The sequence below is a fragment of the Camarhynchus parvulus genome, chromosome 7 (genome assembly GCF_901933205.1).
Source record: "Camarhynchus parvulus chromosome 7, STF_HiC, whole genome shotgun sequence".
NCBI lineage: Eukaryota > Metazoa > Chordata > Aves > Passeriformes > Thraupidae > Camarhynchus > Camarhynchus parvulus.
This window is the reverse complement of record NC_044577.1, coordinates 19,041,735-19,065,813: the sequence shown is the minus strand read 5'-3', so window position 1 is coordinate 19,065,813 and position 24,079 is coordinate 19,041,735. Positions and strand designations below refer to the sequence as shown.

At 40.1% G+C, this 24,079-nt stretch overlaps 1 protein-coding gene across 2 annotated transcripts in view; it reads right to left on the bottom strand.

Annotated features, from left to right (window-relative positions):
* STK39 (serine/threonine kinase 39) overlaps positions 1-21,202 on the bottom strand; it is a 74,924-nt gene extending 53,722 nt beyond the window's left edge. The window contains exons 1-3 of one of the 2 annotated variants that reach the window (XM_030952364.1): positions 21,062-21,202; positions 5,085-5,197; positions 18-126 (exon numbers count right to left, since the gene is read on the bottom strand). In XM_030952364.1, the coding sequence (XP_030808224.1) occupies positions 18-126; positions 5,085-5,099 (124 nt within the window). In that variant the 5' untranslated portion in view covers positions 5,100-5,197; positions 21,062-21,202. Of the gene's footprint in view, positions 1-17; positions 127-5,084; positions 5,198-20,558; positions 20,935-21,061 lie in introns of those variants that run through there. The other variant, XM_030952363.1, reaches the window with a different exon arrangement.
* Positions 21,203-24,079: the final 2,877 nt, after the last annotated feature.

The following is a 24,079-nucleotide window of genomic DNA, read 5'->3' as shown; positions in this document are numbered from 1 at the left end:
TAAAACCAGTAACTTACCCCCACTTAATAGCTTCATAACCAGCCACAGTTCATCCTTCACCACAAAAGATGTGTAATAGGTCACCACATTAGGGTGATTGCACTGACTCATTGCTTGAATTTCTTTCTGTGAGAAATACAAAGCCCAAAACAACAGAGACAGTTATCAGTTTGGCTAGTATAAAGTTTAATTTCCAAAGTGAAATACTATAACAGAACTAAAGTATGAACAGAGTATGCATCAAGGCATTAAAACATTTCAATTTACCTAAAGATCTGCATGCAAGAAAAAACATTATTGCTAAGAACACGAGGGAAGTTTGGCCATGAGATACAGGCATAGCTACATCACTTTTCTCCTGAGAACAGCAAAGAAATTACTGTTAAAGTCTCAAATTCACAGTAAGCAATGAAGAATGAGTAGTCTCCAAGAGTTGAAGGTGTGGGTAGAGGCTGGACAACAAAACGCAAGGAAAGATCAAAATCTACTGCATTTTCTGTTCAAAAGGGATATGAAGAATAGAATGGGAAGAGGTAGGAAAGGAGGAAGGAAGCCGTCGAACAAAGGACACAGCACCACTGGCTCAGCTGCTGTGGGACAGACAGGTAGACACCAGAGCCACACAAGTAAACAGAAATAGATAAAAACCACTATTACAGGCCAAAAGTCATAGGAAACAATTGACTAGAGGAACACAGAGTCACTAACAGATGCACAACGTGGCACTACCAAGTAACAGCATCTATGACACGCCACAGCTGTACACATTAAGAATGACTGTCTTGTATCTGTTAATTCAAGCAGAGTTCTTTTTCTATTCACTCTTTCACATAATTGTTCTGTAACACCTTTCTGGCCGCTCTCATTCTTCTGCCAATCCTTACATAGGAGCATGAGGCCTCTTCTGTACCACAGGCTTTGGCCTCACACCAATTTGAGCTGCCCCAACCCTACTTCTCTCTCTCTACCTCCAGCCACACAGCCCCAGTCCCCCCCTGGTGCTAGAGGACACACTCCTGGCGGGTGAGCCAGTCTGGAAGCCAATCCAGCTAAAACAGCTCTTCCTCCTCTCCTCTCTCTGAAAAGCAACTGTTTGAGGTGAACTGTTTCTCTCTGACTCAACAGCACTTGTACAAGTTACACACTAAGCAGGTCCCACTTAGGTTGATTAAAGCTGCCACAAGTGCCATTTTCAACTTTAAACTTCATTTTAGCAATTGTTTGAAAGAGGTTCTTTGTTATTTGCAATGTATTCGAAATCATAGCTGGTTTCTAACAAAAAGTTAATTATATGTATTAAAGACTGGGATTTAATCTCATGGTGATTGTAGGAAACTATTAAATTCAGGCTGTAGTTTGACACACATTTCAGCTTGTTCTGCTGTCCAAAGTCCTCCTCCTTAGACAATTTCTGAACCATGAAACACAGATGGAAGAATGCCTGGATAATGAATCAATGAGCCTGAATAATAAGAGCAATTTGCAAGATAGCTCCCTGTCATCCCCCAGAAGACAGTAGGTGAAAGAGAGAAGACAGACATGTAGAGTACCTTTCTCTCTCCTAGAAGACATGTCATCTTAAACACAAGTCAAATTACTGCCTCATGTTCTTAATTCAGCTACCCATTCCAAACCTTAACTGTAACTTCCCCAGTCCTGGTTACTATTTCATTTCTTACACTCTTTTATTGTTTTCCTATGCTGGTAATATAACAGTGACTCAAAGTCCAGCTGACACCACTGGGCAAAAATGCATCTCATCTATTTTTCTCAGACATTAATAATGCAGAAATGTGACTAATTGACTGAGATAAGCTTCACTATCTTTAACTGAAAAGTGTTTTGAATATTTTACCTCCCAGCATCAACTCATGGGCAACAACTGAGCTACCACAGTAACCACTGCCAAAGGCACCTTGCGTCTCAGCTTTCATGACTTTTTTTTCAAAGAGTCTTTGCAAAACAAAAATAAACAAACAGAAAGCACCTCATGAGAGATAAGGGATGAAATTTTAGTCAAGAAAGAATTAAATCATTTCAGACATGTGGTTCTAGGAAACTCCTATCACAAACAGAACAGTAACCCTCCACAGACTTCATCTATTTGGCTGTGGCTGACAATATGCACAGGTGAGAAAAAAAAGAATTCATTTAAAATACACTGCCAGGGAAACAGGTTGCAGTAGAACATTCAGGAGAAAACACTGGAGCTTTCTTCACATTTATGTCACCTCAGACATTCAACAGCAGCAAAGAAGCAACAGCAATTTAGGAACAGCAATTTAAGCCTCTCCCTCATCCCTCTCTTCCTCCTGCCTTGCACTAGCACAGGCATTTGCGTGCTTCACCAGGCAATAGGCCCAGGTTAAAAGCTAACCTCTTTCAGCCAGGTTACTCCTGATCCAGTTTCACAGAGCAGCTGCATAAAAATATCTTTCAGCCTAAGGGCAGGTGGGTGACACAGTTAATAAGCAACTGCGAGCCCGCTCCTTTCCGTGCTGGGCTGCAGCAGCAGCGGGCCGGGCCCTGAGCAGGCCGGGCCCTGAGCCCGCCGGTGCCGCCGCCCCGCAGGCCCGGCTCCCGCGGCCTCCCCGCACAGCCGGGGCTCCTGCGCACCTCCTGCCTCCGGGCAAACACCGCAGAAACGCCAACAGGCTGGAAAATCCCTTCAAGCAAACAATTCTACACAACATTCTGGAGTTTGTGGGCTTGAGGGTTTCATTGTTTTAAGAAACTGGAGGTAAAAGAATAGGGAGGATACCCAGTCAGGACAGTACTAAGGACAGGACTTTTCCCTTGGCTTAGGGGGTAAAGTTACACTTAGGTTACAATAGTGAGAACACAGGACATTGCAGGAAACAGAGTATCAAATTTCAGGAGTTTGGCAGTTTGTGTAACCTCAGTAATATTTAAACTCCCTCCCACACTGCCTTTCTATTTTAATTGACACTGGCCCAAATCCTGTCTGCTTGCATGGGTTGATGCATTTCCACTTCTCTGAAGGCCACACAGCTGAGAACTTGTGAAGAGTGCCTGTGCACAGCATTCGTAAGCACTCTGCACCATCATTTTAAAAAACAGCATGTTCAGAGAACAGACAGTTTTAGAACGTTCCTGGGCCAACAAAAACTGTTTCATCAGAAAAATAAGTGATTAAAGACTGATTAGGCTCAAAATTTTTAGACTCAAATTCTGCCAAAAACACAGGAACATCTTAAGTACTATCAACTGAAACAAAAATGTTAGTACAGTTGTAACAAGAGTTTTTTGAAGGTCAATTATGCCTTTTTCCAGAAAAAGTCCCTATTTTTCAAATAAAATTTTAAAATTTCTCTAATAGAACTGAGTCATAAGTATACTGAACCTCACAGAAAAAAAGTTAATTATGTACGTGTACGCATGCACATATGTGTACACACCTCTATAGCTCTCCTAAGCAGGACCCAGGAAAATCCCAATTCATGTTCAGATCAAAACAGATCAACAAATTAAAGAAACAAAAAATATGAGCACAGAAAAGCAAAAATTGACTTATGTTTAAAAAAAAAACAAAAACAGATGGTATGGACAGTTCTCTTTGTACCAAAAGAAACCAATATAGGATCAAAAATTCAAGACCTACTGCCTCATTTAACAGACAGTGGAGACACGTCAACAGTAAAGACACTCAGGCATTTGGCAAGGTAACTTTTTACAAGCTTGTAACTAACTGCAATCGTTTCTCCAGACCACAAGAATTTCTCTTGCAGATTTCTGGCAGTTTTGTCTGGTTTTGCTTGTTTGCTTGTAATTTTAATTCTTAATTCCCAGTATTAGTTCAAATTCTAACCAAAAATTTCCAATTCTGACCAATTTTTCTTACAATTATTAGCATTTATCTTTTTGTAGAAATGTTCTTTGGGGACTGTAGCTGTTAATAGGTCATGCACAGCATCCCACCTTGGGCTTAAGGACAGTTCAGAATTTATCTTTCGAGTTTTCAGTTGACAGAATTCTCACTACCTCAGAAGTAACTTCCACTACCACAATCCTCGTAAAAAGCACAACAATATTGCATACAAGCGGTCACATAAACTGAAGGCGAATGCCATCAATCACCAGGGGAAGAGCATTTTGGGTCCTCCACTGTAAAAAAGCCATTTTTATCTGAAGAAACTGGACGGACCATACCCTCTGTATCAAATTCAAGATATCTTTTGCACTGGCAATTCCCTGCTGAGGAGATCATTTCCTTCAGAGGCAGGAATTTCTGCATTAGAAAAAGCCCACAGTCTCTAGGCTGTAGTATAACCTGTGGAACAGAAGAGAGTGTTCTCACTTTTAGAATGGTTTTGTGTCCTTCAAATCTTGTTATGCTGCCTATACATAAACACACATTAGTCTTACAAGCGCCTATCTAGGAGCATTAGAAAGCAATAGGTTTTGTGTTTCAATAGTTCTTTGTGAATTTTCTGGATTAGCATAACCAGTGCAGAGGAAAAACCCTTGCAGTTCCTTTACAAATGGCTTGTTACAGGTCCCTTTCTTCTCTGACCAGTGGCCCAAACAAATAATATTCTTCAAACATTCTTGTTACGCCTATCTGATAAATGTGTGTTACTAGCTTTAACAAGAGTTTCCTTGTGTAGATGGCTGTGCAGCCATTCCTCCTTTTCTCCTTAAAAGTTATCATTATGAAGTGATCCAACATGTTTTGGCGCTTCAGACATTTTAAGGAGACTTACTAAATTTTTTCTTTGTTTAACCAAAGGAAAACGTATCTTTCCGCAGTATTAAAAAAGAGAGATATCTAGACAGTAATCGCTTAAAAACTGAGCTTCCAGAAAACAAGAGTTTAGGGTCTTCCCACAGTTATCCCAAGTTGATTATCCCAATATTAAAGTTTGCATATGTTGTTTTTGTGACATGAAAAAATATGCATTAAAAAATTATATCTTTAGGGAATGGTATAAGTCTTTAAGATTATTTTCAAATCCTTCTCTCTTATCCTGCATAAAATTCTACCCTCACTCTTGGACCAAGCAAAAAGAAGTCAAAACAGAAGGTAAGTCTCCATGTAACATACTGCCCCTTTATTTACTTACAAGTAATTCATCCATACTTGTTTGGCATTTTTCTAAGTTGATCCTCTTTATTGCTACACGTTCTTGCCTGGGTTTGCAGAGTGCTGCCTGGACAACTGCTGTAGCACCGCTACCTGAAAAAAGGCAGGAAAGGAACAGTCTGAGAGATCAACAGATATTCACAGATGAGGTAAACCAGCGACCAGCATGAGAAGCCCATACTGACAAAGAACTTCAAAGGTGCTGTTTATCCTTTTTCAGTGCTTTCTCCACATGCATACCTTTCCACCAGCAAGACACCTTTCACACATCTCAGATGGAAAAGAAAAACCTGAAAGTTTCTTTTCCATATACCACAAAAAATTACAAAGCAAATGATTTCAAATTATGTGCTCATTTATCAAGACATAACAACCACCTCAATGCATTTCATAGTTCATTACACTTCTGTCTTTGGATACAACTGTTTTAATCAAGAACATGACCTGCACAGTTGATACATGGAGGGGTGGGTACTGTGCTTTATCAATTGCTTTTTTTTTCTGTACTTTTAGACCAGTCCCCATTTAACCAGGTTTTTTGCTCCCCTATCCAATGAACAGAAAAAAAAACCCAGTAAACTGTACATGCCAAATCTTCTGCAGTTCCACCAGTGTTCGTGCTCATTCATCACAACTGGAGTAACACCCTACAAGGACCATGCTGATCCTTGTGAAGGGCACAGGAGGCACAAGTACCACAGCAACAGTGAGAAGATGCAGGTTACTGAATGGCCCAGCAGAGAAAGTCACTCATGTTTACTTGGCATGCAAATCACATAGGGTCACACAACTATGCTGGTAACAAAGCCCAGGGGAATTGAACAAATGTGGGGCGAAGAAATAGAATAATTTTCTCTAGAATGCTTTATTTGTGAACCACAGGAGTAAAAGGCATTGTTGCTTCTTTTATCAGGCACCCACTGGCATTGACTCAGTCAGTATTGTCTCACTAAATTAATGAAATGATTGCCAGTAATATTCAGAAGGAGTTTTGCTCAAGTTGCACATCTTGTTGCCACATCAAATATAACAATGTGTGCTTCCTCAAAAAAATTACATTGTGCTCATGCATGCAGAAATCTAAAAGCTCCCAACAAGCTTCTACCCATAATTCTAAATATTTCAATATAAATCATGGATTTCTGGTAAGTCATTTGAGCAACATGTTATATTGGCCTGCTTATAAGCTATGTTCTATTTATTTGGCATGTCCTAGATGAATACAAATTGTGAACAAAAAGCCTTTTGTTATCAAGCTCTACAAACGTGGATTCAGTTACCAGCCGACTTAAGAACAATTGAGAGCTTTTCCCTCTGCACATCTGAAAACAGCACCAACAATACCTCATGACTGAAAGTTATTGTACATGTTTTAATTGCTATTTGCTTAGCTATTTTCATGTGTTGTTGGTTCACATGATGTTTTCACTCAAATCACAAAGCTTTTTAACTGCATATGAATTTTGTGTCAAAATTCTGAGCTCATCTTTATAAAAAAAAGTCTCTTTAAAAAAACCTCTCAACAGGACTAACTAGTCATGTTTCTGCAGGATGTGGCCACAGACAAATATTGACATGTCCTGTTCTGTCTGCTTACAGAACAAAGCCTTTAAAAATTCCAATAATGTAGGTAATAAAAGAATTAAGATATTTTAAAAATTAAATAAGACATCCCAAGGAAGAAACCACCAAGTCAGCACAATTCAACTAAGGTTAGACTCATATACATCACTTTAATGAATTCGTCTTTCAGAAGACATAAAGACACAAATCCTGTCATTACTTTGACTACACAAACGTACATTGAAACAGGAGAAAGTATTTTTAGCTATTAAGTATACAGGAAAAAAAGACCAAGATTTTCCTTATGTATCTTTTTCATCTATGCTAGTCGTTCTATCTACTTGCAGAAAACAACCAAGATCTTTGCTTTTAACACAGATTTATATACAAAAGCCTCTAAAAAGACAAACAAAATAAGCATACAAAGAATTTATTCACCCAATGCCATGATAAAATCTTGACTACTTCCTCAAGTTAAATGACAAAGTAACAGTTCAAAACATTTTGGAAAAATTCAACTACAAAAAAAAGTATACTTTTATGTGTTTTCTTCTCAGACAAAGGTGACTTGCAATGGGATGTTCTTCACCACATGACTAAGATGTGCTGACAATGCAAAAGGTTTTTTAGGTTTAGAGTAAAGCCAATGTACCTAGTTTCTTCTTTCTCCAGCTTTTCTAATCCTCTACACAATACACTAGTTTGAGAGTAAAGTCAAGTTGTGCAGTCTTCTTGGTTCGACCTATGTACATATAAGACCTGCTTGAAAAAGCAGTTTCACACACTGAAGCAGGAGCCAGACACTGAGTAGCTTTATGCCCCCTTCCTCTTAAAGATGTTCTCTCCCTCTCTGGCTCACAAAGTGAACAATCAGGGATAGAGATAAGGAAAACCTGCAGCTTTCATATCTGGTCAAAAGGCTCCATAGGAACAGCTATTAGAGACCAGGTTACCTAAATAACCATTTCAGTTGAGAGGTAACAGAATACAGAAGTAATGAACCTATCATACAGTGAAACTAAATTGTCACAAGCAACCATTTAGCATAACAAATTAGGATCACAGAAAATGATTGCATAGAATAGATTACAGTCAACCATTCCTTGTCAGAAGGTAGGGCTTCTTCAGATACACTGAGCCTTGCAAGTCTTCCAAAAGCCTCAAAGAAGAGAATACTAACTACAACATAAGCAAAACAGACTGGTTTAACACCCAGTCTCTGTTTAGGAAACTGATATAGTATAATGAAAGCTCAGGTTGCATAAACTATGAAGCCTTTACATCCAGTTGTCTCCAGCAGAACAAAACAAAAGGATTACCCATGGTCATACTCAAAAAAAACCCAGCTTTGTAAGAACAATGGGCTTTTCCACTACTGGAAAAGTCATTTTGCTACAGACAAGTTCTCTTTGCCAATTTCAAAAGTTAGCAGTGAAACAATGCAATTTCAGACCACATCAAGATGCTTACTACTCCCATTTCACAACAGACGACAGGTCAGAGTTTCATCTTGCCCTGGTGTTTTTGCTGCCATCCTCTCTAGTGTGAGCATGCCCTTACAGCCAACCTGTCCCTTCATGCTACAGACCATGTACTCCGTACCAATCCCATCCTCAATGCAACAGAGCCATTAGAATTGCTTTTAACCATCTGGATTCACACAATAGAAACCTTCTCAAGAGCTACTTCATATGTGCACACTGCACCTCTTCTGAAAGGATGTAACCTAAAAGCAGTTTTCTGCATTCCACTTTGCACATACCTCACAGAGAGCATATAAAAACTCCACAAATACTCACCTGGGATTGAAGTTTACCCAAACAAGTTCCTTCAAGTTGTTCTAAATTTGACATAAAGGTATTTTTCCCTCTCTCATTCTTTTAAAAACATGAATTTAACCCCTGCAGAACCAGACTCGACAAAGAGAAGAAGGATATTTGACATAAACCTTCTACTTTTAACTGCTCTCCACTAGTCAAGTCTCAAAAACACAGTGAGCTGAGATGGTTGGACCATATTGCACATGCCCACATCCTTCATACAAGAATGTGACACTTTATTTATTCCATTATTGCTAAAGGTCTGATACTTTCCACTTATCATGGCACAGTAACTGTATTCAAAATAGACCACAAACATTTCTTTTCAATTTTGTTCTTCTCATTAAAAACAAAAGCCCATTAGCCCATAATGACTCAAGTCTCTCTTTTAGTGGCTCAGTGTTAGTCTCTACAGTATTTCAGCACAAACTTCTTAAAGATCTCTGCAGTTTAGGTCACTCTAACAAAAGAGACTTTCCCCAATACTACGCTGGTTCTAATTTCTGAAGAGGAGGATGAAACTTGTTGATAATGGTAAATTTTCTTGTTAACTAGGTATCTGAAGGGCTAGAGAACAGTTGCAATTGGAGAAGACTAAATATCTCATCTCAGAATCTATAAAGTCTTCTATACCAAGCTATGCCACCTGCATTTTTGTACACTTCTGCTCCCCCAACCTACAGAAACCTCCTAATAATATTTAATCTCCCATGACATCCTAGTTTTGAAGAACCCCCCTAGGTAACTCTTAAATGTAACTCCTATACAGTGTAACTGCAGGATTCCTTTTGCATGGAGCAGAATGCATTTGTGCACAAATCTAGATTAGGTTTCTACTCATGAATACATGTGGAGTTTTTAATGTAAGATACAAAGCACCTGTACTTATATGCAAGCTTGGAAAGGTACGTTCTATGTACTGCATGTTGCACACAATATTGTGCAGCATATTTCCAGCATTACTAAATGTGTTATGAACCAATCAGCCCTTCAAAATATTCCATAGCAGCAGTGGGCTGAACCAGTCTCTTCAGTTTCGAAAGAATTAATTCTGTTGGTGGCAAAGCAATACTTTTGGTTAACAAACAGAGAGCAAAGAATATTTAATTCTTTTCGGTTGCTAGATTTTACTCCACAATACTCTAGACAACTTTCAGTATTACTCACTTTCTTTCATATTACTTCCACTGATTAAAATAAGTTATAAATCAGCCAGGTAAAGCTCATTTACACCTCCATACTGAGCTCTAAATCTTTTGGAAATTTAGCTTCTTCACAGAAAATGAGCCATTATTTCCCGTTACATCTTCGCATGACAAATACTTGAGTTCTTAAGAAGCTCACAATAATCATTCCTTCCCTAACAATTCCTGCCCACTTTGTGTTCTGAATTCATGCTGGGATCAAATCTCTCTCCTTATAGCTCACTTGGATACTACTTTGCTTATCCTAGCACTTATGATATAATTCAGTTAAATACACTAAGTGTTACATGAAATCAGTGCCCACACCTAGAACTGCTACTTCTGCATTTTTAACATTCAAAGATTGATCTCTTTAATTCCTCAATCAATTTGTTTTGCAGTTGGACATTTTAAAACATCACTATTGCGGCTACAGAACCAGTGGGTTACTAAATTGTTGTATTTACCTTTTTGTGGGAAATTAGCTTACACAAAATCTGAGATCTAGCTGAGATCCCATACTACTTTTTAAAAGCCCATTTTATAAACAATCCAGAAAAACCTATCCAAATACACTATACAGATATTTCAGCGATTGCAGAGAAGTCATAAATAGCCTAAATGCTGATGTCAAAATGATTATGCATCATAGAAAAGTTCTATGCAAGTGTTAAGACAACCTGTGCTAAAGCTAAGAAAAAGCAAGCTTCAGCATTAGCCAGATATCATTCTCCATACAGAAGGAAAAAGGCAGGGGGATTCACAAACAGCAATAAACCCCCACATGCAAGAAAAACAGCCACAGGAGGAAATTACCTAGCTTTCTGAGATAGTCTCTTTATTAACTCACTAAAATAGTAAAAGAATTGGTTATAATAAATGTTTTGCCTAGATAAATTACAGAAAATATTTTGAGGTTTACTGTGTTATAGCTCCATGTCAAATCTTCAGAACAGAATAAAATTTTCTGCCAAAAGCACATTAAATAGAACTATTTTCTTGAACACAGAGGCTACTAGCATCAGAGTATAGCAAATACGTGTCAATCACAAACTAATTATTCAGGAAATATGACAAATTGGAACTGAACAAGAAAGTAGAGAAGCTCTACTAATGATCTGGAAAATACAAATCTTACTTCCCTCCATCAGAGAGCTCAGACACACTATATTGCAGGACCTCTTCTGAAACATCTTTCTTATCTGAAGAACAATCAGCTATCAACACCAGCCATGGGTAAAAGAATGTTACGAGTTCTACTGTCACTGACAAAAGTATTTAAGAAATCTGTAGCTAGAAAGTGAAACCAGATATATGTAGATCTGACATAAGTTTTTTTTTTAATAGTGACTGTGTTCAGCTTTAAAATATAATATCAGCCTAAGCGATGGCTTTTTGCTTTCAGACACTTTCTTGTTAAGGAGACTTTTGCCTAGAGCCATACAGAGCTCAGCACTTGTCAGCTTGATACAAGGCCATCAACACACTAAGACTAGACTGAGAAGTTCAAGGATGACCATTAACTATGTTTGGGACGCTCAAGTAAACCTTTCATGGAAATGTCAGCATCACAGCTGGTAAGGAAAACTTAAACAAAAGCAGTTCACTTTCAGTTGTTGTTATTTTCTCCCTGACTTGTCCTTTAAAATAAGTGAGTCATGTAAATAAAGTTGAAACGGAACTGTCAAGGGAAACCCCCTATTATAAACATTACTCAAGATTAAATTCCCTTTGCTCTGCTCCACATCTCAATTATCTTCATAAGAAGTTTTATTTACAGGTGATAAAAATATATATCAAAAAATCCATAATCACCACTGTTTGAGACTTCAGAGTTATCAGAACTGGAATTTGCCTTGTGGAAACATCAGGATAGGACTGGTGTGACCCACAGGCCCTGCTCCTGACCCCTTGTAATGTGACTGGCGTAACTAACACCACCGTCATAAGGCAAGCAGGAATTCCCTGGGACTGGACAGGTGACATATTCATTCCTTTCCCCTTTATTCTCAGGCACTGAAGGGCCTGTGAACCAAGTAGACAAACCAAACAGATTTCTCCTTCCCCTCCCTCCCAGCTTCAAGATTCCTGGGGATCATGGGGATCACTCCCTCTTGTACAGCACTGAACATCCCAGATCCCAGTGCTGGTGATGAACCCATCACTGGGAAGTACAACAGCACAGGAAGTACTAGAACTGCCTGTAACATCAAGCACTTACAAGCGCTGAGTAAGGAACTTGGACTCAAGTTGCTGGTAGACAGTGAGACCCATGACCCTTGTGGCCAGAGATGCCACAAGGCATCATCATCTGCTACCTCTGAGGACTGACTCATATCTTCCATGTCATCTTCCAGTCTAGATTATGATTGTTATATTGACACATCAATCAATGCATTGGGTTTTGACCCAAACTGCAGAGGGCTCCAGTCATTGGAAACAGTAATCTAAGTCATAGTAAAAGTTCTATGATACTATGCTGGGGCTGCCATGGGATAAGGACAAACATGGATGTACAGTACTCCACTTAATGTATTCAACAAATCCATATTCATTCTGCATTTTTCCAACAAAAAGCATGAAAAAGAGTGAAGGATACAACTTGATTAAGAATTTATGGATTTTATCTGCCATGTTATTATCCACTCATCCTCACTTGAAAAGAAACATGGATTCTGATCATTTCGTTCTCCCTGCTGTTTCACCATCAATATAGAAACCATTATTCAATATGCATACAACTCTAAAAATCTGGAAGGCAAAACCCATGCTGAAAATGTCTCTGCATAAGTATGGAAGAACTTGGTATCTGGTATTCACTGTGGAACCAAAAGTTTCCTTACCAGGGTACCATCAGAACTCCACAGAACCCCCTTATAAAAATAGAACAAATTGAAGATTTGCTATGCTGAGTCAGGTCTCCTGCCTTGAAAGAAACTGTTAAAAAAGAACTACTATTCATTTCTGAAGTAGCACTATAAACAAATTGTGGTGTTGATTTAGTCAGCATATTTTATTGTTTCTCATTTAGTTTGAAAGTAAACACTTGGAACAATTCTAATGCCATGAATGCAGTATTTTCCAAGTATTCCGGATGTCACCACATAGTGCATCATTCTCTTCCGAGAATGAAAAGCAGCAATCCACCAAAACAAAGGCATTGTTGCTACTGTAGTGTCATAAAGATCTCTAATTAGTACAGCAGTGTTGAGCTACAAATCTTCAGCTAGTTCACCCCAACAAAATGTGCCTCCTAAAATTTGAGTCTACTGTGACCACACATTACAAGCAGAAAACTTACCTATTTCTCATATATTGCTTCTCATGAAACAATGGCAGAGTTGGAGAAATATGAATACTATCATATCATCAAATTTTCATTAGGCAATTCTAATGAGGTTCCTATTATTAGTCTGAAGTGGCTTAGAGTCTGGAAGCACAAGACACTAAGAGGAATAAATTATAAGCTTAAATTCAGCACCTGTAATAAAATGTCTTCAAAGCAAGAAAGTGAGAAGGAAAAAGCAACTTTATAATTAAATGGCCATACTTCTGAGTCCAAAATGTTACTTCTCAGAAGTCTAAAGCAATAGCTTAAGTTTATGCTCTTGTTCATATTACTCATAAAAGACAGAAACCACAATTAACAAACACACAGTATTTTTCTGGTCAGTTAACTATTTTTGTACCACTACCCTGAACCAAGTATACTTGGCACACAGACATTCATTATGGATCTTGACTTTCAAGACCTTTAAGTAGACAATTCTTCTGAAAGGATGATTAGGAACACAAAAAAGCTCCAAATTTTCAGTCTGCTTCCAATTCTAATTTTTCTAAGTGCAGAAGCATAGCTCAAAAGCTATGTAATGATTATGTTACATCAGCCTATAGGACACTCTCAAGTTTCATCTATATTTAACTTGCAATCAAAATACCTCAGAGGCATTTAGACATCCACAGGAATAATTAGGCTAATAAAATAATTCAGAAATTGTTATTTGTAAAGATAAAGGATTAATTGAGACAGCTAATTTATCAGACTAAAGTTTCACTTATAAGGAAAAAGTAACATTTTAGAAAGAATTCTTTCCTCAAGACTTTTATACCATACCAGTCTCACCTCATTCTGCCTGATAATGTTCTTAAACTCACAAGCTTCAACCATGCAACCCTTGTGCACATCCTAAGACCTTCAAACTTAGCAAGAAACAGTAAAATCTAGTGGAGCTGTAAGGATTTCATCCCACTGGAAAGGCTGTGCTGTAAAAGGCAGAAATGCAGAAAAATCCACTCACTCAACACAGCTCGTTCTTTATTTACACAAGAAGTATCAACATATATTAAGTATGATTTTTTGGGGTTGGGGAGAAATTCACTTTTAATTCTGGGCACCAGAAAATGTCCTAGTGACATATTTGTTTTCTAAGTGCTACAAGCATGGTACTCCTCTGCAACCTCTGCTCATCCCAGTGACTTCAGCAAACCCAAGAAGTTAACAAGAGTAGCTAACTTAATTTGATTTTTAGGGTCTATTCTTTAAACATCAAGAATTACTATTATTACTGAAAGAAAAAAAAAAGCTTTTATCAACTGCTGCCTTACAGTTCCAAATTATTTTGGAAGGTCAAATGGAGGAAGAGAAAGAGAGAACCAAGGCATTGCACACAAGAATTAAATATGACCTAGACAAGTAGCCACTATATGAGCCACCCAGATCTCCTTTGCATGGAGAGCTAACTGTGTTTTCCCCTCAAGCCAATCAGAACAGATGTGGTTTTGTTTCCAGTTAACAAAGAGAAGCTCCATTTGACAAACAGATTCTGGAAAAAAAAACACAAACCCAACTGGTCTAGGACCTAAGAGAAAGTGATTCTTCACTAAAAGTAAAAAAGTAAAGCAGTTCTTAAGTCATTTCAGAACAACATCTGACTCAATCTAAAATAGCTCTGCCAGGTCTGAACTTGGCCCCTGCCATCCAAGCACAGTGCTGGTTACAAGAAGATGCTCTACTCTGAAGATACAAAGCCTTGCTGTTGTAACACTAAGCCAGAGGCAAAATCATGTAATCCCTCCAAATTCCTACATGCTCACCAGTAGAGTGGCTCCTCTTCCAACACTCAAGCAAATCCTGCAGAGCCAAGACTTGGCAGGTATTGGGCCTTTACTGTAAGAAGAACTTGGATGGAAGGGAAAGAAAAAGCATAGGGAGAAGAGAGCAACCAATAGGGAAGTAGGCAGATCAGAAGAGCAGGAAAGCATATTTTCTCTAAATTATCATTACACAGCACCAGCCAATTGCCTGATGTGTTGATATATGTTCCTTTACAGTAAACAAGGTAACTTTAAAACAACCTTAATATCCTCGTTACTTCCAATCAGGAGAAACCCAAAGGAAGCTCTTCTTTCATTTTTTACAATTTACAATCATTTTGTTTTAAAATCCACTAGATTATAAAAAAAAGGTTGAACATTGAATCGATTCAAGTTTTACTTCTATTGAACAAATGAAAACTACAGCTATGTACAACCATGTCTCCAATCAGGGCATTTGTAACATACTTACATTAAAAAAAAAGCATCAAGACAGGTCCCTTCCCCAACACTACCATGTGGAGACAAAACAAATAATTAACAACTTCAAGCTCTGCAAGCCTCATTAGCAGCACAGCACTGTGAATGTTCCACAAGGTGTTTTTAAATTGTACCATGACCACCTTTATCCTGGCAACTGAATTAAAAGCCACTCCTTATTAAAATACTAAATGGGGATTTAATATTTCCACAGTTTCTACAGATGGTTATTAGCAGACAGAAAACCAATTATTTTCCAAAACATAAAATTTAATTTACAAAATTAAGCTCTTCCTGCCAAGCTGAAATTGTATTAAGCTACAATTAATATTACAAAGGCTGTATTTAATACGTGCATGTAAAGTATGCTTAGGCTGCTGTAGTAACTTTTAAGATTTTTTGGTAAGGAATAGAATTTACTTTGGAGCAGAATTAAGGAAGATACATTTTTCTTTTTACCAAAACTTTTTGTAAAAAGACATTAGATAGCATTAAGTATTGCTTATCAAATTATGCAGACTCTCAAGCAAGAATTATGGAGGTTTTGCAAGAGCAAATACAAAATTTTGCCATAGCTTTAGTTGTTAGTGTGGAATTTCATTCAGTACGGTGATTTACTTTACAGCACATACATAAAAACTACTGCAAAAGAAAGACCTTCAAATGTTAAAAAAAAAAATCCTGATTCAGCACAGAGATAAGAAATTTTGGAAAATGTGAATGAGACATGAGCATCTGATTAACAGAACAACAACAAAGAACTGTAATTTCACCTTTAACTATAGAGGCTTTTCAAAACAGTGTACAGCACTACCATCATGAACATGGGTTCTTGAGGATCATAAACAGAGATAGTCAAAGATCTCTGATAGCAACAAATATAGGAGAGTCTATTCTCTGTCAGACAAAGAGCCATTAGCAGTACATGCAGCAGGGGAGAAAAAAAAAAAGTAAATTACATACCCTAGAAGCACCACTTAAAGACCTCAGAGCTATTAACCAAGAGTGATTCTCAGGCTGCTTATAATAAGAGCAGAACAAGCTCACATACTGCCTTGGTCTACTCAAAATCCCAACACACTTGACTTAGCAACACTGCACCTTATGAGGCAAGAAACCATAAGATATTTTTAAGCTCAAAGTTCGAAAAAAAAATAGACAAACAGAAGTTCAACTAAGGTAACTTTTAAATGATTTGCAGCCAATATAGACAATCCATTTCATAAAAGTAACCTTTTATTTCAATCTAATTCTGGCTGTTTCCCAGCCAGAATAATTTTCCAAGTCAATTGCAGCAGGAGAGAAATAATATAAATTTATGATGGAAACCCAACCTAATCACAAGATAATCCACTGCTTCTCCGTAACAGAATCCACCTTCCATCAGTGCAGGATGACAATAAGTTACATCTGGGAGAGAAGCATCAACTCCAAAGTAGTTTTCCAAAATAAAGTCGAAGCTACTTGATCATGCCTAGACAAAAAAATAAAATAAAAAAACACCACCCAAAATAAAACAAAAAACCCGACCAATATTTAATGCTGCTTTGTCTCATCCACATGATGTAGGCTGAAAGGCTATTTTAGAAAAACTGAAAACTGAATAAACTGTTAATGTTGATTGCCATTTAAATGCTTTTTCTTAAATATTGATATCACTTCTGAGGAAAAAAACCTCACATGTACATGACAAATTCAAATAAATCTCAGTTATTTTATTCTGAACACTTGGTTATAAACCCAAACTGCTGAAGAACACCTCTCACAGTACCACTTTTATTAGCTGCTATTTTTTTAATCCAAGTCATATTCATCTTACAAGAAAAAAAAAATACAAAAAACAACAAAATCCCCTCTACACATATTAAAATCCACAGAGCATTTTAAAGAATTTAAATTTTAGAAAGAGATCTCCCAGGTCTTCACTAATTTAAATCTGGCTCTACCTTAATAGCAATTACAGTTCTTGTCTCTGTAACTACTGCCAGTAGGTTGGTTGGATCCTCCTTTCCTAACAATTAGGAATGCCCTTCTACCACCTAATGCTTTTATATATGGACAGCCTGTATTAGTCTGAATTAATGTAAAAGTTTCCTCTTTACACTACATATTTACAGAAAGCAATCAGTGTTTTTCTCCCACTCCAGAAAATATAAGCATCTAGGCATTAATTGGAAGAGCCTCTTCCTTGCACCAAACCTGTCAATCACAAAGCCATGCAGCAAGTCAAACAGGGAATCTGATCCAGCAGGAAAATGACCCGGCAGAAGAACTAGTTCGCTGTCAGATCAATGTGATCCTTTCAGCAGCTGCCTGTTAGAGCAGATTAAATGTATCATGAAACTGCACACAAAGAGTTTACAGAGAACTGGCCAGCCTCCTAAAAAATAAAGCAGACTTGGAATAACATCTCATAAGAAGCACTCCTTAAAGCTAGTATTTTCTCCTCAGCAGACACTTGAATCTCCCAGCCATCCTGAAGGATAAAACAGACAGAAAATGGAAAAAAATAGCTTTTTAATTGGAAATCCGTATCATGTGGCCTTGGTTTTCAATATAGCATGTGGCTAGACACAGATGAGCAATAAGAAGTGTTCATGCTCTCATAGAGAAGAAGAATAGAACTTCTCCAACTGCTAAATCCAAGGGATGGAGACAGCCCACAAGACTAACAATTATTTTCATTCCATAATCCCCACCAAAACTTTTAAAAATTCCTAAGACAGCTATTCCTGCATTTCTGCTTTAGCTGCTAAAGAATCTGAAGTGTATTCTGTCAGGAGGCATGGTGATAAAGCATTATGGTGTATCTTTCCTCCTGCAAAGCCCAAAATGGTGCTTCACTGCATTGTTATTTTTCTCACTTAACTGGGAAAGGGCTGCTGTAACTGAACTCAACTGACACTACACAGCTCCTCAGGGAGAAGTATGTGGTGATTTCCAGAAGTGATCAGCTCTGTTTCAGCAAGAGGTAACTACTCCTGTTCACAACGTAATTAACCCTGGCATAGCGCATGCAAAGGGTTGCTGCTGAACTAAGTTCAGACTGTGTCATTCTCTCCTCCCTCAGATATAAAAAATATTCTTTAAGAGTCCCTTACCATGTTCATTAAAACCAACAATATTCATCCTACAGCCCCAAAATTATGTTAGCATGTGGTCAAACACATGGAATTTACAGGGGCCTTGGTTTGGCTGGGCTTTTTTTAGAAAGTGGGATGGGGTGTGTTCAGTTAGGGTTTTTTACTATTTTAATAGTATCCAGACTAAATTTAATCTCATAGTGAGTCTCCTGTAAATTAAGAAGGTGTTAATGAAAAGACATGTTTGTCTAAGCACAAGATTTTTTTAGTCAAGTGGTACAAAATAAATCTCAACAACTTTCAAAGAGAGTCATGGAATACACCTAAGCTTAGTGAAATTACAGCAAGCAAGTTCGGTGTGTCCACGAATCTCATTAAATATACCCTGACCTCAATTTACTCCCTAGACATTCAGTTAAATAACATCAATATTTAGGAGCACCCATAGGTAACTAGCAAAAAGTTTCTCTACAGATCAGTATCTGCAAGTCCAACAAACACCCACTCATTCAATAGATGTATATAAATATATATTAGCTGTTAGGATTACAGTTCACATATCAAAAGATACAAGCTTTTAAACAGAAAGAATAAAGCGGAAAGGAGGTTTTAAAGGAAATTCTCACACAAGCATTCTACAGGTACTGTAACAGAAAACAACTCCTATTTAAGTAACTCATATGACCCATATTACACCCTAGACAAAGATTAATCCAACACCTTTGAGGCCTTTTTCACCTTAGAAGAGGGATCTTCTCCTCAGCAGAGATACACCTTTATGCTATAGAATCACTTCCACTTGGCTAACTTTGACCTATTCCCCTGACTGAGGAAGACAATCCTCTGTCCAGTAAACCCATACTTTTGGGGGGCCTCCATAGGCAACATCTGCTCAATACTGAACACAGTCAGCCACCTCCAGGGACCTGAACACCCGAACCCTCATCAGTCCCTATTCACAGCCTGGAAGTACAAACAGAAACACAAAGGTACACCTGGATCAACGAAAAGCCATCCCATTTTAAGGAAGAAGTACTTTTCTTAACTATTTTGTTTCTGCCTGTGGAAAATAAAAAAGCTTAATGACAAAACTGAACACACACAACTTCCAGATTGATAACATGAAATTCTGGTTGTCATCAGCCTGACAACAATTAGTAATTAGTGTAATACTGAAGATAATCAACAGCATCAGCAAGCAAGTCACTCGGACTTTTCTCACTTAAGTGGCCTTATTTGTAAGAAACAGCAATCAGAGCTGGTCTTTGCCATCTGCGGTGTTTGCTAGAAGTTTAAAATGTTACATACAAATAAAAGCAAGTTTTCCCAAAGTAGATCGTTAGCAACAAGCAGCATCTAGGGCAAGAGATGAAAAACTTTCCATCGCACATACTTTCAACAACAGTTAGCATTTCACAAAGCAAAATTCAAAACAACCTAATGCAAATAAAGGGAATGGAGACTGAACACATCTGATCTGCATTAGTTGGATACATGAACAAAGTGCTGAAGCACAAAACCAAGAAAGTCCCCTTCCTACAGGGACATGGGAGGGGGCCAGCAGACGGGTTAAACTTCACATGGCAAACCGGGTCAAATCAGGTTGGCTGGGGTGAAAACGAAGCTGTAATCCCCCGCTGGCCTTACGTGCCACCGACGGGCATAGGGCCGAGGGGCATAAGGAGATGCGAACAAGATGAAACAGCGAGGGAGAAGTGGAAATAGTTTAAATACGTATATACGTGTATATATACACACTGATTAAGAGAGAGTCGTCACGTGAGCAGCAGATCTACGGGTGAGATTTACCTCCCCCACGAAAGCACCGGAAAAATGCAGAGTAATCTAAGCGGATGCACGCACATGTGCGCATCCACGGACACACACAGCGTAGACACACAAAGCACACAGAGCGCATCTGCGGAGCTGCCGGGGTCCCAGCGCAGACCGGCAGGTCAAGGCTGGAGTGACGATGCACCGCAGGACAGCGGCGCCTCCGCCGCCGCACCGGGCGGGGCACGGCGGGTTCTGGCAGGAGCCGCCGCCCCCCGGGGCCGCCCGCTGCCGGGCGGATAAAGTTTGCAGCAGCCGCCGCCGCAGTGCCGGGTGCGTCCGCCGCAGTGAGCGAGCCCTGCCTGCGGGAGAGCGAGCGCCGGTAGGCCCGGAGCCGGCCGCGGCATCCCTGCCTTCCTTCCCCACCTCCGCCCCGCCGCGCCCCCGCTCCACTGACCGATCACCTCCTGCAGCTCGTAGGCGTCCCTGCAGATGGGCCAGCCGGCGGCCGGGCCGGCGGGTGCGGGCGCCGGCTGGGGCTGCTGGACGTGGACCGGCGACTCTCCCTGCTCCGCCATGATGCTGCCGGAGGCGCCCAGGCACCCGGCGACCTTCTCCAAACTTCCCCTCCAGCAACACCTTTCAGCCGCGCTCTGCCTGCCGCCCGCCCTGCCCGAGCAGCCGGCCGCCCGCCCGGAGGAGGGAGGAGGCAGGGCACCGAGGGGGAGGAGGCAGAGGCGGGCGTCGCCGCCGGCCCCGGCCGCTCGCCCAGCGCCGCTGCGGAGAGACGGAGCCGAGCGCGGAGCCGAGGCCCCGGGCGGTGTCGGTGCGGAGCGAGGCGGTGCCCCCTGACGCGCCCCCGCCCCACGGACAAGCGCGGGCGCTCTCGCAGGTGCGGCCCGCGGGAGCGGCCCCGCGCACCCCGGTGCTCGCCGCCTTCCCCGGCGCCTCGTAACCTACCTGCCTGCCGGCTGCTCTGGCCATCGCCCTTCCCCGCTCATCCCGCGGCTCGCTGGGATGCTCTGTGCCTCGGGAAGCACCGCGAGGTCCTGCCCAGGGCGGCGGGCAGAGCCTGTGCAGGCCATGGCCCTGCCGGCAGAGTGCCGGACCCCGCCAGGGCCGGGCAGCGCCGGAGGGAGGGAAGCCACGTCGCGGGGCGGGTGCTGAAGCACCTGTTAGGCCGATAGCATGAGCACACGGGCTGCTCTGGAGCACAGCTCACTAAAAGTGTCACTGCTGAGTGCGCTGCCGCTGCTTAAGATGACTTGTATTCGAATTAGAGGACGTGAGGAAAGCATTTGCTTTCGTCGGTGATCGTGCTGCAGTCCTGCAAAGTGTTCAAATACCGTATGACGAGTGGCCCTCTCCAGGATGAGTAGGACAGCTGCAGCGTGTCACTTCAGTGCAGACACTGCCTCAGTTCATGACACCGAGGACAGTTAAAAATGCTCCCCTCGGCTAACCAGTACCAAGTGATTCAAACAATTAAGAATCATGCTTAAACATCTCTAGTGCTTCCCATTATACAGTGCAAGGTTAAAAAAAAAAACAAACAAAAAAACCCCAAAAACTTGGGGTTAAACAAAATTCTACTGTTAATAATAGTATGGATTTTTTTTCTTCTACACTCTTAGTAGTGTCAAGTGTTCAATATCATCAGGATTTTACTTAACTATGAAGTAATTTAGAAAATAGTTATTTGTGTAGTCTACAGTCTCCTACTTTGAATGCTTTGCATTTTAAGACTTATGGAGCTCTGAGAAGAAGAGTGGTAACATAAGATTTCCATATAGTTCAAACTCTTACTTCCTGCTACAGAATGAGCTTAAGGTATTTAGAACTAATACAGGATGCAAGCAGGAAGGCTATAGCACTACCTAAAAGAACAGAACCTCACAAATTGCTAGGAAGTATGATGAAGTGTGATTTAGAGTCAAGAAAAGATACGTGGAACAACTAACACCTGTTAGCTACTTTGTTCTTTTTTGGGATAATGCCCTTTTACTAACTAATTTTGTGTGTGTGAGATTAATTCAGTGAGGACCCAGTTAATTGAAGGTTATTTCAAAAAGGAAAGCAAGTTACTTCTAGTTTGTTGCGTTGCTGAGAAAGCTGAAGTCCTAATCACTGCTTAATGATTCATCAGGTGTATCAGCAACTTGCAAATATTTCTGCACCGTACTTCCATACCCTCCTAAGCAACAGTTTAGCTTAGTATAGAGACTTCTAGCAGTAGAATAAAAATATTGCACCTTTTTTTTTTTGCTAAACTAATGATTCCTCTCAATCGTTAAAACTACACGATTGGAGTGTTTTCCTATATACAAATTAGAAAGTATTTGCCTCAAAACTGAAGGTCAGCAAGACTTGGAATAGAAAGTATTAAATTGTCATTCGGCATTAAATTTAATGCCAAGACCTTTCTGCCAGGAATAGCATAAAAAAATAGTAAAAGAGCAACAGCACAGGCCAAATCAATCAGCAGAGAAAATGGGTTACTCACTATTGATGGAAAACAGCCAACTTCTCCATCTGTACTCAGTTGTCGGGGAGGACGAGGTTGGAGGTGGTTCATTTCTGAGCCATGAATCTCTGTGATGCTACTGCCATATTGCTCTTTAAATTGCTGGTTAACATCTGACACCATTATGGTTATTTTTGTCCTGATTACTGTCCAATTTGCCCAACTAATCCCTACAATTTTGGGGGGATTTCTAGAGTGCACCTGCACTCTGTAATTCATTGAAATGAGTAGCTTCCACAGGAGGACCTTCCCCGGAGAGCAGTTTTATAAGCAGTGGGAAGTGTTCGGTGCGTTCAAGGACAAGGTCTGGCCGGAGCCGCTCGCCCCCTGCTGCAGGCGCGGGGAAGGGCCCCGCAGCCCCGCCGCGCCCTTCTCAAGGCTTTCCGCACACTGGAAAGAATAGCAACCTGCCGGTTTAGAAGGATCCAGCGAAACTGAAAGGACTCACGTACCAATCACTGTTCTCCGAATTGGTGACAGTTCAGAATGGTCCCGTCTGAATTTGGTCTTTCCGAGTTCCTGAAGATGCAGGAGTCCATGAGATTGTCTGGGTCACTGAGGTCAGTCACCAAATGATTGATTCCAAAGTGAATAGAGGCTTTACATAGCCAGGTTACAATAAAAACCGGTGAAATATAAAACCACATAGGCCACTATGGCAGGAGTTCTCCATAGTACCCTCTGCAGATGGGACAAAAACACATTCAGAGCAAAATGAGACTCCTTTTATAGGTTTGCAGAATTTAGGCAAGATAATGTTAGTACTTACAACAAAATTGCAGACCAACTAATTAATTTAAAATGTTAAGCATATCTATATAAAATCACAGACAAGCATAAGGACTGGGGTTCATAAGCAATGGTATGTATTCTAGTAGCATAGACAAGGGACAGCATCCACCCAAACTAGTTTTTTTCTGAATAGAAAGGGAGCAGATGCAACCAAAACAGCAATATTACCTACCACAGACTAACCCAGAGCAAGAAGGAACTCTTCTCTCTACTGTCACTTAGTGAAGTAAAACCACCCTGTCTTCCACAAATGGCCTAAAAATGCAGTTGTGACTATCACATACAGCAGCACAGCTCTCCCCATTTATGTAGGTAAGGTCTGAAAGCCTCTAATTTAGAAGCACTGAGGGATGGCTGTGCTTTAAACAATGTCATGAGATAGGGAGGCTGAAAGCATTTAGTCTGCTCCCATCAGCACCAGCTGCTGTCATGTCAGCCTTCATTTCTCCTCTAGTGAATGCACAGTTAAATAGGTACCATGCCTATTATTATTATTAGGATGCTTCCTTTCATCAAAGCTTACAGCTTAGCTTGGTTTCTGCTCACAGAGAACACATGAGTATCTTCTTGGCAATTCACATTACAAAATGCCTTGTACTTAATACAGAATCATTTGGGTTAGAAGAGACCTCTTGAGATCATCCATCCCAACCCTGCCCCAG